The 16,696-nt window shown below is 37.2% G+C and overlaps 1 protein-coding gene across 2 annotated transcripts; it reads right to left on the bottom strand.

Moving 5' to 3' along the window:
- Positions 1-2,684: 2,684 nt before the first annotated feature.
- LOC111785254 (putative LRR receptor-like serine/threonine-protein kinase At1g06840) lies at positions 2,685-16,000 on the bottom strand. Of its 2 annotated transcripts, XM_023665661.2 has the most exons (21): positions 15,733-16,000; positions 15,477-15,602; positions 14,069-14,219; positions 12,796-12,867; positions 12,613-12,684; positions 11,124-11,267; positions 10,969-11,040; positions 10,772-10,843; positions 9,594-9,665; positions 8,713-8,781; positions 8,551-8,619; positions 8,199-8,270; positions 8,008-8,094; positions 7,793-7,861; positions 6,388-6,899; positions 6,148-6,303; positions 5,784-6,067; positions 5,485-5,551; positions 3,866-4,116; positions 3,299-3,433; positions 2,685-3,170 (listed from the first exon to the last, which is right to left on the bottom strand). In XM_023665661.2, the coding sequence occupies exons 2-21, from the start codon at positions 15,562-15,564 to the stop codon at positions 2,808-2,810; spliced, it is 2,877 nt and encodes a 958-aa protein (XP_023521429.2). In that variant the 5' UTR covers positions 15,565-15,602; positions 15,733-16,000; the 3' UTR covers positions 2,685-2,807. The 2 variants fall into 2 exon arrangements, with proteins under 2 accessions (XP_023521429.2, XP_086976268.1); XM_087120142.1 differs by lacking the exons at positions 14,069-14,219; positions 15,733-16,000 and having other exon boundaries at positions 15,477-15,585.
- Between the last annotated feature and the right edge of the window lie 696 nt (positions 16,001-16,696).

Here is a 16,696-nt window from a genome sequence, read left to right as displayed (position 1 = left end):
ACTTAATTTAACTAAAAAAAAATCTCCTGATTTTCAGGTCGTTTAAATAATTCTAAAATTAGAATATTAAAATAAAAGAATAAGATAAGAAAGAGAAACAGCCAATTGTTTTGGTCCAAAACAGACGAGTCAGCCAATTCCACCTGTTTGCTATTTTCTTTTCTTTTTTTTTTTTTTAATTATTTGAGTTTTATAAATTATTATTATTTTTAAACCGAATAAAAATTTTAATTTGTATTTTAATAATTTTACATAATTAAAGACTTTCATAAATTATAATATTAAATTTTATTATTGGTTAAAAGTGTTAAATTTTAATTTCAATATTAACTATATTAACTATTTACGACTCAAAGTATTCAATGTATAATAATATACTTTCGTCCCATTTGTCACAACTGCATTTAAATGAAATAAAAATGAAGATAAATACGACAACGATTTCTTTAGTTCAAATGATTCGAATTTCTAATTTTCTTGATAGAGAAGATAATGTATTATATTATTCATATTATACTCATGTTTAGGGTCGTCGAGACCAAGTGGGAATCAAGAAGCCTTATCAGTCCCTATAACTGCCTCCATTTCAATCTTCATTATCGTTAAATTTTCTATTTATTTTGGTAGTATTTCACTACATTGGGCTGACTGTGGATCATTAAAAAACAACTATAATAGACTAAGACATCACATAGACTGACGGAGTCGGTGGTGCGTCATATCTATTTTTTCAAAATAATAATTAAAATAAAATTTATACCCTCAAATTTAATAATTAATTATATCAAAGTAATGGTATAAATACAATAATTAATATATTATTATAAAAAATCCGAAGAAACACTCCATTTGAAGGAGGCCCATTAGGAGACAAGAAGGGACCACTATAAGACAAAAGAAGGCCCATTTGAGTGTATTGTAAGACGTTGAGGATGAGGTAAGATAGGGCAAATACAATGAATCTATTATATTCAAACAAACAAACCTAAACAATTCAACATTGCCCTTTCGATTGCCCTTTTCTTTTCCAAAGGGTTTTTTTTTTTTTTTTTTTTTTTTTTTTTTTTTTTTAAATCTATTTTTGGATATTCTAGAGAATTATTTCAGATAATCTGATCATTACTATCGGTTCTGTAAATCTTATCGCATTGATTTACACATTCTAAATAACCGTTAAAAAATATATATTTATTTGATTTTCTAATTCTATAATTTAAAAAATATATTTAACTAAATTCTGTAAATCTTATTTGTAAATAATAGTGGTTAAAATAATATATTTATTTGATTTTCTAATTCTATAATTTAAAAGATATATTTTACTAACTAAACTCGGTAAATCTTATCACATTGTAAATAACGGTCAATCTATTAAAAAAATATATTCATTTGATTTTCTAATTCTATAATTTAAAAGATATATTTTAATTATTTGAGTTTTATAAATTATTATTATTTTTAAACCGAATAAAAATTTTAATTTGTATTTTAATAATTTTACATTATTAAAGACTTTCATAAATTATAATATTAAAATTTATTATTGGTAAAAGTGTTAAATTTTAATTTCAATATTAACTATATTAACTATTTACGACCGTTCTAATATATATATATATATATTAAAATACATATATATACATATATACATATTAAATTTTTCTATATTAAAATACATATATATATACACATATATATTATATATGTATATATATATATATATATATTTTAATATAGATAAATTTAATATGCATATATATGTATTTTAATATGTATAAAAAAATTTATATGACCGTTCAAGCATATACATATATATATATATATTTTAATATAGATAAATTTAATATGTATATATATATATATATGTATTTTAATATTTATATGACTGTTCTAGCATATATATATATATATATATATATATATATATATATATATATATATATATATATATGTATTTTAATATAGATAAATTTAATATGTATATATATATGTATATATATGTATTTTAATATGTAAAAAAATTTATACGACCGTTCTCTATTTTAATATATATAAAATTTTAAAAACAAACTTCCAAAAACTTAAAATTTTATTTGTAAGAATCGAAAAATAAATAAATATATATATATATATATATATGTATATGTATATCTATATGTATATGTATATATGTATATATATGTATATGTATATGCATATGCATATGTATATCTATCTATATATATACAAATTATATATATATATGTATATGTATATTTAATATATATATATATATATATATATGTATTTTAATATGTATAAAAAAATTTACGACCATTTTCTATTTTAATATATATAAATTTTTAAAAATAACCTTTCAAAAACTTAAATTTTATTTTTAAGAGTCGAAAAATAAATAATTAAAAAATAAATATATGCATATATAATTTGTATATATGTGTATGTGTATATGTAGTAGCTAAAAAATTTTACTATTTTATTATTTTATGTTATTATTGGCAGTTTTGCACATAAAATTTTATTTTTAAAGTTTCTAACATATTCAACATTTCTTTTAACGGATCTAGTACGCATAAAATCGTATTTTGTGTTCCATAAATTTCAGATTTTTTTATTTTGTACCCAATCAATTATAAATTTTAAAAAGCATCGACAAAAAATTAAAAGTTCGTGATCGTACTAGATACAAGCAAACGATTAGAAACTTATTGAATAACGCGTTAGAGAGCTATGAATCCTACAAACATTGGCTAAGCACATATTAGAACTTGCAAGAGCATAGTTACAAGAAGTAAGCAGAGATTATGTCAGCGAGGTCTGATGGCTGGCTCAACGCCACTGATGAGATCGCTCCCCGAAATGCTTCCCGATGCAAACTGGTCTCGGGCAATGTATGATGCCGATGCTGATGTCGACGTCGGTGAGGATGGAAGTCCGGTGCTCGAGCTTGGAGACAAGTTGGAACACAAGGTGCCACTATCATCATGCATCATGTTCAGTATGTTCTCCAGCTCCCTCACTACAACACGCATAGACGGCCGGTCTTCTGGCTTGTCATGGCAACAACTGAGTGCCAAAGCAGCAAACCTCTCTAGACACTCGGCCGAGACCGAACCCAACCTGGTGTCGACAATTGAAAGCATTGTTCCTAGTTGATGTGCCAGTTTTACCTAGACGAGAAAAAAGTTCGATTATAAGTTTAGATCCTCAACTTTCAGAGTCAGAGTGTCTAATATGTTCGTGAACTTTTAAAAATGTTTAATAAGATGTAGAAGATGAACGGTGAAAGGAAATATACCTCACGAACGATGTTTTTGCCGTGAGAGATAGGATGCATTCCGGTTAAGAGCTCCAAGAGCACAACGCCGAGGCTATAGACATCGCTTTTGTCGGTCAATTTATGGGTTAAAAAGTACTCCGGATCGAGGTAACCCTGCATGATACATAGAACAGTTAGAAAAGCTAAGAAACAAATTATTACTGTCCATCTCACATGGCCTACAAGCGAGAGGACTGTTTCTGTAACAGTCTAAGTCCACAGCTAACAGATATTATTCAAGCCTGTTAAGCCTCATAATTTTAAAACGCGTTTACTAGGGAGAGGTTTCCATACCCTAAGGAATGCTTCGTTCCCCTCCCCAACCGATGTGGGATATCACAATCCACCCCCCTTGGAGATCCAACGTCCTTGTTGGCACACCATCTCGAACCTGTCTCTAATACTAACTCCAACGACTCTAGATAAAGTACACAATTCAAGGCGGTCGTTCCTTTTCGAAAGGTAAGCTAGACTAGAAATCATCACCAGGCAATCCCATAAATTTCGCATGCTTTATATAGACCATGTTCGTCGAGATATACTTACCGGGGTACCCTTCACAACAGTAGATACATGTCCAGAAGCGTCCCCTTCATAGTCGAGATCGGGAGCAAGACGTGACAGTCCGAAATCAGCCACTTTGGCAGTGAGCTTGGCGTCGAGGAGGATGTTTCTCGATTTTATGTCTCGGTGATATATAGGAGGATTTGCTTCAGTATGGAGATACAGTATACCTTTAGCTGAACCCAGTGCAATTTGTAACCTCCTACGAAAGTTCAGGTTTACTGCAGTTTTGGCTGCCATAGAACAGTAGAAGTTAATGATATAACTAAAATATCAGATGCAAAGCTGCAAACTACAAACAAGAACCAAACAATGTTATGGCTTCCCCTAAAACATAAGGGTAAAGACATTCTTCCATGGTAAAAAACGGCTTTTGTTAACAAATAAAACGCTAGCAGATATTGTCTTTTTTGGACTTTCCTTAAGGTTTTAAAACGCATCTACTAGGGAGAGGTTTCCACACCCTTATAAGAAATGCATCGTTCCCCTCTCCAACCGATGTGGGATCTCACAATCCACCCCCCTTGGGAGCCAGTATCGTCATCGTTGTTCCCCTCTCCAACTGATGTGGGATCTCACAATCCACTCCATTGGGGGGCCAGCATCCTCACTGGCATCCGCTCAGTGACTAGCTCTGATACCACTTGTAACAGTTCAAGCCCACCGCTAGCAGATATTGTCCTCTATGGGCTTTCTCTTTTGGGCTTCCCCTCAAGGTTTTAAAATGCGTTTGCTAGGGAGAGGTTTTCACACCCTTATAAGGAATGCATCGTTCCCCTCTTCAACCGAAGTGGGATCTCACAATCCACCTCCCTTGGGGGCCCAGCGTCCTCGCTGGCACACCGCTCGGTGACAGGCTCTAATACCATTTGTAACAGCCCAAACCCACCGCTAACAGATATTGTCCTCTTTGGGCTTTCTCTTTCAGGCTTCTCCTCAAGGTTTTAAAACACATCTACTAGGGAGAGGTTTCCAGCCCACTATTAGGAATATATTGTCCTATTTGGGCTTTCCCTTTCGGGCTTCCCTCAAAGTTTTAAAACGTGTTTACTAGGGAGGGGTTTCCACACCCTTAGGAACTTTCAGACTTCCCCTCAAGGTTTTAAAACACGTCTGCTAGGGAGAGATTTCCAGCTCACGCTAGCAGATATTGTCATCTTTGGGCTTTCTCTTTTCAACTACCCCTCAAGACTTTAAAACGCATATGCTAGAGAGAGGTTTCCACACCCTTATAAGGAATGTATCGTTCCCCTCTCCAACGATCAAGGATCTCACAATCCGCCCCCCTTGGGGGCCAGCGTCCTCATCATTCCCCTCTCCAACAGATGTGGGATCTCACATAAAGTCTAAAAAGACTTCAACCCCATATCATCTAGAAGCCAAAGAAATAAACCTATACACAGAGACCTTCATATGAAATGAACATTATAATGAACTCAATGTCTAGTACCTACAACTTATATATGGATTCATGGGGCACATAGGTGACCACCATAATTTTCAGTCCCAAGAGAATTTGTAATGAAGCATATAATGGAAGCCATGAACATGTAGAATAGATCAAGGTTCAGAACAAATAAGATATTAGCTGAGCCCAATACCAGAAAATTCACAACCAGAAATCCAGTCCCGCAAAGTCCCGTTCGACATAAACTCGTAAACCAGCATCTGCAGAACGACAGAGCGAAATAAATCAATGAAAAGCATAACAACTGGCTTACTACTTTGTCTTCAATTCATAGAACTCTTCAAAAAAACCTTGTCTGACTTTAAAAGTTGATATCAACATAAGTCCGTGACATGATTTAATGACATTCATAAGCTCAATGGCTAGCCCCAAGAGATCATCATAGGACCTAAATGAAATAAAACAAAGAAACCAAGCAATTAAGAAACATACTTGTTCCCCTTCTTCATCACAATATCCGATTAGCGAAACTAGATTTCGGTGATGAACTCGTGATAAGAGGTGTATCTCCGTCAAGAATTCTTTTTGGCCTTGCAACGATCCTTCTTCTGCACGTTTGATAGCGACAACTGAATTATCAGACAATATGCCTTTATAGACCTTGCCATATCCTCCATGGCCTACTTGAGATGAACAGTTGAAATATCCAGTAGCTGATTGCATTTCTTTGAATGAAAATGCTTTTACACCATCAATCTTCATACCGATCACCGAAGCTGTAACGAAAGCAAATTTTCGAGCACTTTATGTCATAATCATCAGAGATTAATTCGATCGTCAGTTCTATCGTACTTACAGAAGTTTTTCCTTGACAAATTGTTACGGCTACTCGAACGCCTAGTGAACAGAAGTATGACCACTGCTACAATCAAAACAACACAGGTGACAGATCCAACTATAATGGCAGCCAAGATGCCTGTACCAATCCCCACCTTCTCTGTATGGAAAGTAACTGCACTGATAAACTTGAAAGGTTAAAACAGAACAAGGCCAGTTGAGCACCGTTAAAAGGAACATTGCAAAACAAAATGCATACCGATCTGAGAATGGCCGGGGAACGTGAAGTTGAGAAGCTCGTACGGGCCAAAGAGGTCATTACGAGTAAAATTCCATGACATAAATTTTTCTGTAATTCGAAGCGTCTCATTGTCATTCAACAAGTGAGAACCACTATCAAATAATGGGAAAATCTTAAGATACATCCTCATACGAGATCCTTCCCAATCGTATGAATCGATCGACAATTGATACTTATCCAAAGTGAGTTCCTTTGTCACATATTCTTGAAATGAATATTTGTATGGAGGAAAGTAGGAAAAACTTGGACTCTTTAGCCTATATCCTATCCCAAGGGGTGCTGCACAAAAGCATGGATCTGGGGCGTCTGGCACGTATTCGAAAAAAACATCTGTTGGACAACCTCTGACTGGACATGATTCGTTGAAGGTGCTCGAGCTTCTAAACAACCAATCATCTACAGCTTTTGATGCACAGAACAACTTAGAGTTCTGTCCTCTTAAATTTAGGCAGAATGGATTTCCTTCAAGCCTGCAGAATCAAACATGGTTGAATGAGGATTATAGAAAGCAGCTTTCTGAAAATAAGAAGCCAAAGAACTCTTTCAAGATTTAACTTAGACAAAATGATTAACTCAGACATTTGAATTCCAGGCATGCATATAATACATGCAGAAACTTACATTTTGGACAAAAAGACATTAGGAAAAAGAAAAATACACGATATATTGTGTTTATATGTGAGATCCCACATCGGTTGGGGAAAAGAACGAAACATTCTTTATAAGGGTGTGGATACCTCTCCCTAGCAAACACGTTTTAAAAACCTTGAGGGGAAGCCCGAAAGGGAAAGTCCAGAGAGGACAGTATCTGCTAGCGATAGCCTTGAGCTGTTACAAATGGTATCAGAGTCAAACACTGGGTGATGTGCCAGTGAGGAGGATGAGTCCCGAAGGGGGGTGGACACGAGGCGGTGTGCCAGCAAGGACGCTGGGCCTCGGAGGGGGGTGGATTGGGGGGTCCCATATCGATTGGAGAAGGGAACGAGTGCTAGCAAAGGTGTTGGGCCTTAAAGAAGGTGGATTGTGAGATCCCACATCGGTTGGGAAAGAGAACGAAACATTCTTTATAAGGGTGTGGAAAACCCGAAAAACCTTGAGGGGAAGCCCGAAAGGGAAAGCCCAAAGAAGACAATATCTACTAGCGGTGCACTTGGGCTTGGGCTATTACAGTATAAGACATCAGGTAAACTTCTAAAGAAAAAGATAACTCATTCTCGTCTCGACAGGGCCTATTAATAGTACTTTCCTATGATAGCACCTACAGTTTGATGTGGCCAAGACATATAATGCATGCCTAGAAAAGATAGGCTTTCATGGACATCAAAGCCAATAAAAGAACCTGCGCATTGAGTAAAATGCATACCTTAGAGTGACATTAACTGGAGGGTTCGTGCTTCCGGAAATGCCAGAAAATGAATTGTCCCGAAGATCACTGAATTAAAAAGAAAAGGAAGTGATCATTCATTAAATAGAAACGTCATCAGATCTCACTCTCTCAAGAACAGGAAAAAAAAAAAAAGGAACGGCGCTCCAATAACGTCTCAAATTCCTATCCTATTTTTTTGCTCAAGGATTTACAGTAAAAGTCGAGCACTCGAATTGAAGACCACTTTCTCCCATAGAGATGAAGGTACAGAGCCATTTAGAGTGTTGTTCTCAAGTGACCTGCAAGGAACAGTCATTGACAAGATCAGATGCTTTGACAAACATAGCCATTTTGTCATGAAAACATTTGTAAAACCATGCATTGATATCAGATACAATCTTACAGTTTCTGGAGGGCAGGAAGACCGGAGAAACTGCTGGGGATAGATCCATTCAGATGGTTGTGTGACAAAATTCTACAACATAAATGGATTTGTTAAGCACGAGAAAACTCATCAGAACAGATGCAAGTACTGTTAGGAACCACGACTCTCCACAATGGTATGGTATTGTCCACTTTGAGCGTAAGCTCTCATGGCTTTGCTTTTGGTTTTCCCAAAAGACCTCGTACCAATGGAGATAGCGTTCCTTACTTATAAACCCATGACCAACCCCTTAATTAGCCAACGTGGGATTCCTCTCCCGACAATACTCAACAAGTACTAATCGATAATTCAACACCAATAAATGGCATACATCGTTGTCATTTGAGAAGAGAGGTTATATGGTGGTATGGGTCCAGTAAAATGGTTCCAGCTAAGATCCCTGTAGAACAAGCAAAGTAGAAAATATCATAGCAATGATCATTAGCCAAAAGAAGAAGCAAAAGTAAAGACCTATAGAGATCCTGTAACTTACAAGTAACTGAGGTTTGCATTCTTGCTAAAGTTAAGAATCTGTCCCTCCAAGCCGCAATTCCTAAGACTTCTGCAAGAACCATGGTGATGGGACAAAAGCATTAGCCCCCTTCGAGAAGATTTACGAAGCCTATTGGTAGTTCATGATTTGTCGAAAATTTACTCATGAAGGATTCGAATCTTAATCGATAATCTTCATGTCTAATAACCTTTAGAGTGGATAAGGTAAGAATAAACAAAGAACATGATTCCTGTTGAAGTGTATGTTGAGGATTGTAGGGAGAGGAGTCCCACATCGGCTAATTAAGGGGTTGATCATAGATTTATAAGGAATACATCTCCGTTGGTATGAGGCCTTTTGGAAAACCAATAGCAAAACCATGAGAGTGGGACAATATCATACCATTCGAGAGAGTTGTGATTCCTAACATGGTATCAGAGTCATGTCAATAGAATCATCAAAATTTGAACAAAGAAGTTGTGAGTCTCGAAGGTGTAGTCAAAACTAACTCAAGTATCGAACAAAGGGTGTACTTTGTTCGAGGGCTCCAGAGAAGGAGTCTAGCCTCGATTAAGGGGGGCTTGTTCGAGAGCTCCATAGGCCCCAGAAGAGGCTCTATGGTGTACTTTGTTCGAGGAGAGGATTGTTGGGAGAGGAGTCCCACATCGGCTAATTAAGGGGTTGAATCTCCATTGGTATGAGGCCTTTTGGGAAAATCTAAAGCAAAACCATTAGAGTTTATGCTTAAAGTGGACAATATCATACCATGGAGAGAGCCGTGATTCCTAACGGTGTATGCATGTAAAAATTAAAACACGTCCATTTAGAGAGCAAAATTTTTAAGGGTTGCATGGAAGGTGCAAACCGAAAGGAACACTTACAATTTCACTAATGTAGAAAAATTTTCATAAGATGCTGGAATTTCTCCTTCCAAGTTGTTGTTATCAAGTTGCCTGCCAAGGACAGCATAGAAGTGAAAATATAACAAAAAAAAGGAACATAATGGAAACTATAAACGACCAACAACATATGACAATGTGATCAAGTAAAATAATAATAGATAATAATAAGGATCGTCAACAGGGGCGTTCTAGTGCTAAAACCTTGTTCAGAGATGTCTTTGCTGGGATTGACCCAGATATGGACCAAAGCTCATGGAGGAGTATCCGTATTTGGAGAAGTAGGTGAACTAGAGCGGATTAGATATATCTTTAGTTCCTATTTAACTAGTTAACATCTAATATAGATATATCTTTAGTTCCTATATAACTAGTTAAAAGGGTATATCTGCGAAGCTATATATGGTAGATAGTTATATTTGGTAAAGTTATATATAGTAAGCTAAACCATATATATACCCTTAGACGGTGCTTTGAAAATGTACTTCTTGTGTTCTCTGTATTCTCTCTTACTATATATACCTGAAGTCATCAATATAAACCTTTAGCCAATATTCCTCTTTCCATTTTTTCTCTTTTGTTGTTTGTGTTCATCTAGAACGAGGGTGTGCGTTGATGTGCGTTAACGTACATTGAATATCCTCCAATGCTCAAACGAGCTTGCTCTTTTAAACAGGAAAGCTACTCCTTAACTTATGATGCTGAAGTTTCACGGGAAGAGATTAGGAGCGTTGTGCACGTAATTGCCTCTATATGTAGATCTTAGTGTATAGGGTCTTTGGGATTTTGTGATACTTTTTAATTGTAAACAATTGGAGTCACTTTTTCGAAATGTTGACACCACTTAGTGTTCTCTAAGCCTGTGTGCTCGAGTGTTCTTATTGTTGGGATATGATATTTAGTTAAAGTTATATATAGTAAACTGAAACCATATATATATCCCTTAGTCAGTGCTTTCAAAATGTACTTTCTTCATTCTCTATATTCTCTCTCGGTGTACATACCTGAAGTTATAGCCAATATTCCTCCTTGCATTTTCTCTCTCTTGTTCTTTGTGTTCATCTTGATCGAGTGTGTGCGTTGTTGTGCAATCCTAACACTTGTAACATAATTTTGAATGTGCTAAAAGAAACTTGCTCGTAGAATGAAAGTGAACTTACAGAATGCTTATAACTGGCAAGCTCGAAAGTTCCGGTGGCAGAGAACCCGACAATTTATTGTTATCCAAAAGCCTGTCGAGAACAAAAAAACATCATAGGAAGTATGTCCACCATCACTTCCATATACACACATTTTTGGATAAGAAATGTTTTATTGATCACCTCCATACATATCAAATAACTTAAATAATACTCACAAGTGAATAAGCTTGGGTAATGTGGAAAGCTCAGATGGAATTTGACCACTGAGTGTGTTGTTATTGAAGTGGCTGCAAAGTAAACAAAGAAATGAGGGGGAAAAGACTGTTGTTTGGGGCAACTTACATTGAAAAAGAGATGAAGATACACTCACATGTGCTTCAGATTGGTCAAGTTAGCATATGATTTTGGGATTGGCCCTGAAAGTTGATTCTCATCTACTTGGAATCGGATGAGTTTTGTAAGATTACCAAGCTCATCTGGAAGAGAACCAGATAGTTTATTTCCATTTAAGAGTCTGCACCAAAAACGTTCAAACTGTTAGATTTGGAAGAAACTAAGATCAAAAGTAGTTGTTTTATCTCTCTCTCACACACACAATGAACAAAGTAATTCTACCAAGCTTTCCTCTTTTACTAAAATTCAATATAAATTCAAGCTCAACCCCACCACTAGCAAATATTGTCCGTTTTGGCCCGTTACGTATCGTCGTTAGCCTCACGGTTTTAAAACGTGTCTGCTAAGGAGAGGTTTCCACACCTTTATAAGGAATGTTTCGTTCCCCTCTCCAACTAATGTGAGATCTCACCATCCACCCTCCTTAGGGGCTAGCGTCCTCGCTGGCACACCACCCAGTGACTGGCTTAGATACCATTTGTAACAACCCAACCCCACTGCTTGCAGATATTGTCTACTTTGACCCGTTACGTATCGTTGTCAGCCTCATGTTTTAAAATGCATCTCTTAAGGAGAGGTCTCCACACCTCTCCAACTGATGTGGAATCTCACAATCCACCCCCCTTGGGGGCCGGCGTCCTCGCCGGCATACCACCCAATGACTAGCTCTAATACCCACCGCTAGCAGATATTGTACGCTTTGGCCGTTACGTATCGTCATCAGTCTCACAGTTTAAAAACGCGTTTGCTAGGGAGAGGTTTCCACACCCTTATAAGGAATGTTTCGTTCACCTCTCCAACTTATGTGGAATCTCATAATCCACCCCCCTTAGAGGCCAACGTCCTCGCTAGCCACCACCCAGTGACTAGCTCTAATACCATTTGTAACAATCCAACCTCACCGCTAACAGATATTGTCCACTTTGGTCGTTACATACCATCGTCAACCTCACAGTTTTAAAACACGTTTGCTAGGGAGAGGTTTCCACACCCTTATAAGAAATGTTTCGTTCCCCTCTCCAACCGACGCGAGATCTCACAATCCACCCCCTTGAGGGCCCAGCGTCCTCACTAGCACACCGCCCAATAACTGGCTCTGACACCATTTGTAACAGTCCAACCCCACTGCTAGCAAATATTGTCCGCTTTAACCCATTACGTATCACCATCCCCTCATAGTTTTAAAACGCGTTTGCTAGGGAGAGGTTTCTACACCCTTATAAGGAATGTTTCATTCCCCTCTCCAACTGACGTGAGATCTCTCTCATACGAAGAGTAACAGAAACAAAGCCCAAATGTTGGTAATAAGAAAGAAAAAGGATAATCACAAAAAAGCTGAGATCGTGTAGGTTCTCTTGCTGCAATGATCTTTAACAATAAGTAGAAGTAATTTAATATAGTAACTTATGAAATTTCTACAGATGAAAGAAATAAACTAAGAAGAAATTCAGTGAGATTTAACTTACAATAGTCTCAGGAACCTAAGACTGCCAATCTCCTTCGGAATTGAACCAGTTAAGTCATTCCACATGAAATCTCTTCCAGGATAAACCAAGAGAAGAAAATCATTACCAGAAAGAAAGTTTAGGAAAGTATGAATAGAACAATGGAATTTTCTTCAAGATACCAATTTCATTGTAATTACTCACAACTTCTCAAGTTGAGACAATTGGCTGATCTCAGGGGCTAAGTTTCCAGATAGGTTCTGATTCAATAGATGGCTGCAACAAAAGGGGAAAATCAAATGTAATACATTGCAATACCTACATACCATGTATGTTACCAAATCACTGTTTAAGCCACGATCACTCTTTTGTTTTCGATGTAACAGCTCAAGCCCACCGCTAGTAGATATTGTCTTCTTTGGCCTGTAACATATCGCCGTCGGCCTCACAGTTTTAAAACACGTTTACTAGGGAGAGGTTTCCATACCCTTATAAGGAATGTTTCGTTCCCCTCTCCAACCGATGTGGGATCTCATAATCCACCCACCTTGAGGGCCCAACATCCTTGCTAGCACACCGCTCGGTATCTGGCTTTGATACAATTTGTAACAGCCCAAGCTCACCACTAGCATATTATCCGCTTTAGCCCGTTGCGTGTCGCTGTCAATCTTACGGTTTTAAAACGTGTCTACTAGGGAGAGCTTTTCACACCCTTATAAAAAAATATTTTGTTCCCCTCTCCAACCGATGTGAGATCTCACAATCCAACCCCCTTGAGGGCCCAATGTCCTTGCTAGCACACCGCTCAGTGTTTGGCTCTGATACCATTTGTAACAACCCAAGTCCACCGCTAGTAGACATTGTTCGCTTTGACCCATTACATATCACCGTCGGTCTCACGGTTATAAAATGCGTCTGCTAGGGAGAGGTTTCCACACCCTTATAAGGAATGTTTCGTTCCCCTCTCCAACTGATGTGGGATCTCACAGTCCACCCTTCTTGGGGGTCCAACGTCCTCACTAGCACAACGCTCAGTATCTGGCTCTGATACCATTTGTAACAACCCAAGCTCACCGCTAGCAGATATTATCAACTTTAGCCCGTTACGTGTCGCCGTCAGGCTTACGATTTTAATTTCCACACCCTTATAAAAAATATTTCATTCCCCTCTCCAACCGATGTGGGATCTCACAAACCAACCCTCTTGGGGCGCCCAATGTCCTTGCTAGCACACCGTTCAATGTAACAACCCAAGCTCACCACTAGTAGACATTGTTCGCTTTGACCCATTACGTATCACCATCGGCCTCGCGGTTTTAAAATGCGTCTGCTAGGGAGAGGTTTCCACACCCTTATAAGGAATGCTTCGTTCCCCTCTCTAACCGATGTGGAATACTTGTGAGTCTCTCGTAGATCCGACATGGGGAAAATAAAGAAGTAATAGTAAAGGAAGGGGAGAGTGCTGAACAAAACATACAGTTCTTTGACACGTAAGTTCCCAACAGTTCCATTGATAGAGTTGCATACCACTCCAGTCCAACCAACAATGCAAGGATCTCCCTTAGTCCAGTTTTTAAGGTGATCCATAGGATCAATTAGACTCCTCTTTATTGCTAGCAATGCAGCAACTGCAGATACATAAAAGATTATCAAAGAACTCATCTCACTACAGGGAGCAAATATGGAGGGTATTCAACTTATTTCCAATATCATATGCTTGTGAATTGTACATGATATCATTGTTTTGTAGACATATAAAGCACAACGAACTTTTTTATTTATTTAATTTGTAAGTGTTCGCTACGACTCTCCACAGTGATATGATATTGTCCACTTTAGCATAAACTCTCGTGGCTTAGCTTTTGGGGTCTCCAAAAGGTCTCATACCAATGGAGATGATCATCCCCTTAATTAGCCGACATGGGATTCCCTCCCAACAATCCTCCCCTCGAACAAAGTACACCATAGAGCCTCCCCTGAGGCCTATGGAGCCCTTGAATAGCCTCTCCTTAATTGAGGCTCGACTCCTTTCTCTGGAGCTCTCAAACAAAGTACACCTTTTGTTCAACACTTGAGTCGCTTTTTGACTACATCTTCGAGGCTCACAACTTCTTTGTTCGACATTTGAGGATTCTATTAACATGGCTAAGTTAAGTACATGACTCTGATACCATGTTAGGAATTACAACTCTCCACAATGGTATGATATCGTCCACTTTGACCATAAACTCTCGTGGTTTTGCTTGTGTAACACAAAATCTTAGTCATCATAGCTTCAACCCATTCTCTAAGCAATATGCGCTAAATAAACCATTCAAAGTTCAAACTCTATATGATTAATACGAAAGAGAAACAAAATGCAGGCATATTTCCAATAACAATAGTCATTAGCAACTTGGTTCAATAGTAGCCAAACTTTCAAAAGCTCCCAAGTTGATACCCGGACTTCCTTCTTCATATATACCATGCTACAGAGAACATTAACCTTGAATTCAAACAAGTAAGAAAAAGAAAAAAAACCATTGCAAAACTGACTGTAACTGTCCAAGCCACCGCTAGTAGATATTGTCCTCTTTGGACTTTCCCTTTCGAGCTTCCCATGGGATCTCACAATCCACCCCTTTGAGACTCAGCACCCTCACTGACACTCGTTCCTCTCTCAAACTGAAGGGGGTGGATTGTGAGATCCCACGTCAGTTGGAGCGGAGAATGAAACATTCTTTACAAGAGTGTGGAAACCTCTGAAAGAGAAAGCCTAAAGTGGACAATACCTACCGACGGTAGGCTTGGAGCTTGGACCGTTACACTGACACTAGCTTTAAACCAACCAAGAAAGTGCAAGCAAATTCATGAGACAAAGAACATACAAGACAAGACAAACTTACCATCAGAAGGCTCTGTGGTTTCAGCAGCAGCAAGGAGCAAGGAGCAGCAAAACCATAGCAGAAAAACACACACACAATCCTTCCCCATCAGCTCATAAACAGCATCACAAGCAAACAAACGAACACCTACCCATTTCCAAACCATAAGCCACAATCACAAACACCCAATCACATTCAAGAAATTCCACACAAAACCCATCAAACAAATCAACCAAACTCACAGAATTGAAAGAGTTAAACGGCAAACAATCAATACCTGTGGGAGAATGAAGCAGAGCAAGGTGGAAGAAATGGGTTCGTGAGAAACCCAAATAAGAAACAAGAAGAAGAAGAATGAATGAATTGGATGTGGTGAAGAAGAAGGAGAGTGAGATTGAAATGGGTATAAATGGTGAAAGGGGAAAGAAGGCATCGCGGGGTCAGAGTGGAGGAGGTTTAGTTGGCGCTTCCAATTTACTAATATTTTTGGCTTTTCCTTCACACCCATTGACAGCAACAACATTACAGACTCTCCCCCTCTCTCTCTTGCGGAGGTTTGTTGACTTTTCAAAACCTCAACGATGATGTAAACTCCACGCGCTATTCCGAGAGTGGGCTTATTATATGAAACAATCAAAATATCATTTTTGTTTACATGTCCTATCAAAATCAATTTTTATAAATTATTAATTTCATGGAATTCCACTTCAAACTTGGAAAAAAAATGTTTGATATTTTATTTAATTTATTTGATTTTTAAAACAATTATTAAAAGACTCATTAATATTTAATGAAAATAAATAAAACTACACACAAATTTAGTCAAATAGCTCCACCAAAATTTATAAATTAAAAAAAAAAAAAATCATTGATTTTAAAAATTAAAGATAAAAATTACCGAAGACGAGATTATATTATTTGTTTAACTTTGTTAAATGAAATTATATTAGAAAATGGAATTTATCTATTCACAAATTATTTGTTAATATATTTTTCTAAAAATATATATATTAAAGATTTTTTTTTTTTTTTTAAATCTCATGCAGTGAATTCATATAGAGAATTTTTGTATGATCCCCAAAAAATAAATCGAGAATTTTGAAGGGACGAGAATTGAAATTAGAGGTAGGGACAAAAATAGAAAAGACTTCCATGTTCCTATTCCTGCCCCGTTGACATCTCTAAATGCAAATATTCATTGTCAATAAGTAATATATAAAAATGTTACAAGTACCATCGTA

The sequence above is a fragment of the Cucurbita pepo genome, chromosome 19 (genome assembly GCF_057944985.1).
Source record: "Cucurbita pepo subsp. pepo isolate OVF chromosome 19, ASM5794498v1, whole genome shotgun sequence".
NCBI lineage: Eukaryota > Viridiplantae > Streptophyta > Magnoliopsida > Cucurbitales > Cucurbitaceae > Cucurbita > Cucurbita pepo.
Note: the sequence above shows the minus strand (reverse complement) of the source record. Positions and strands in the feature narration are given on the sequence as shown.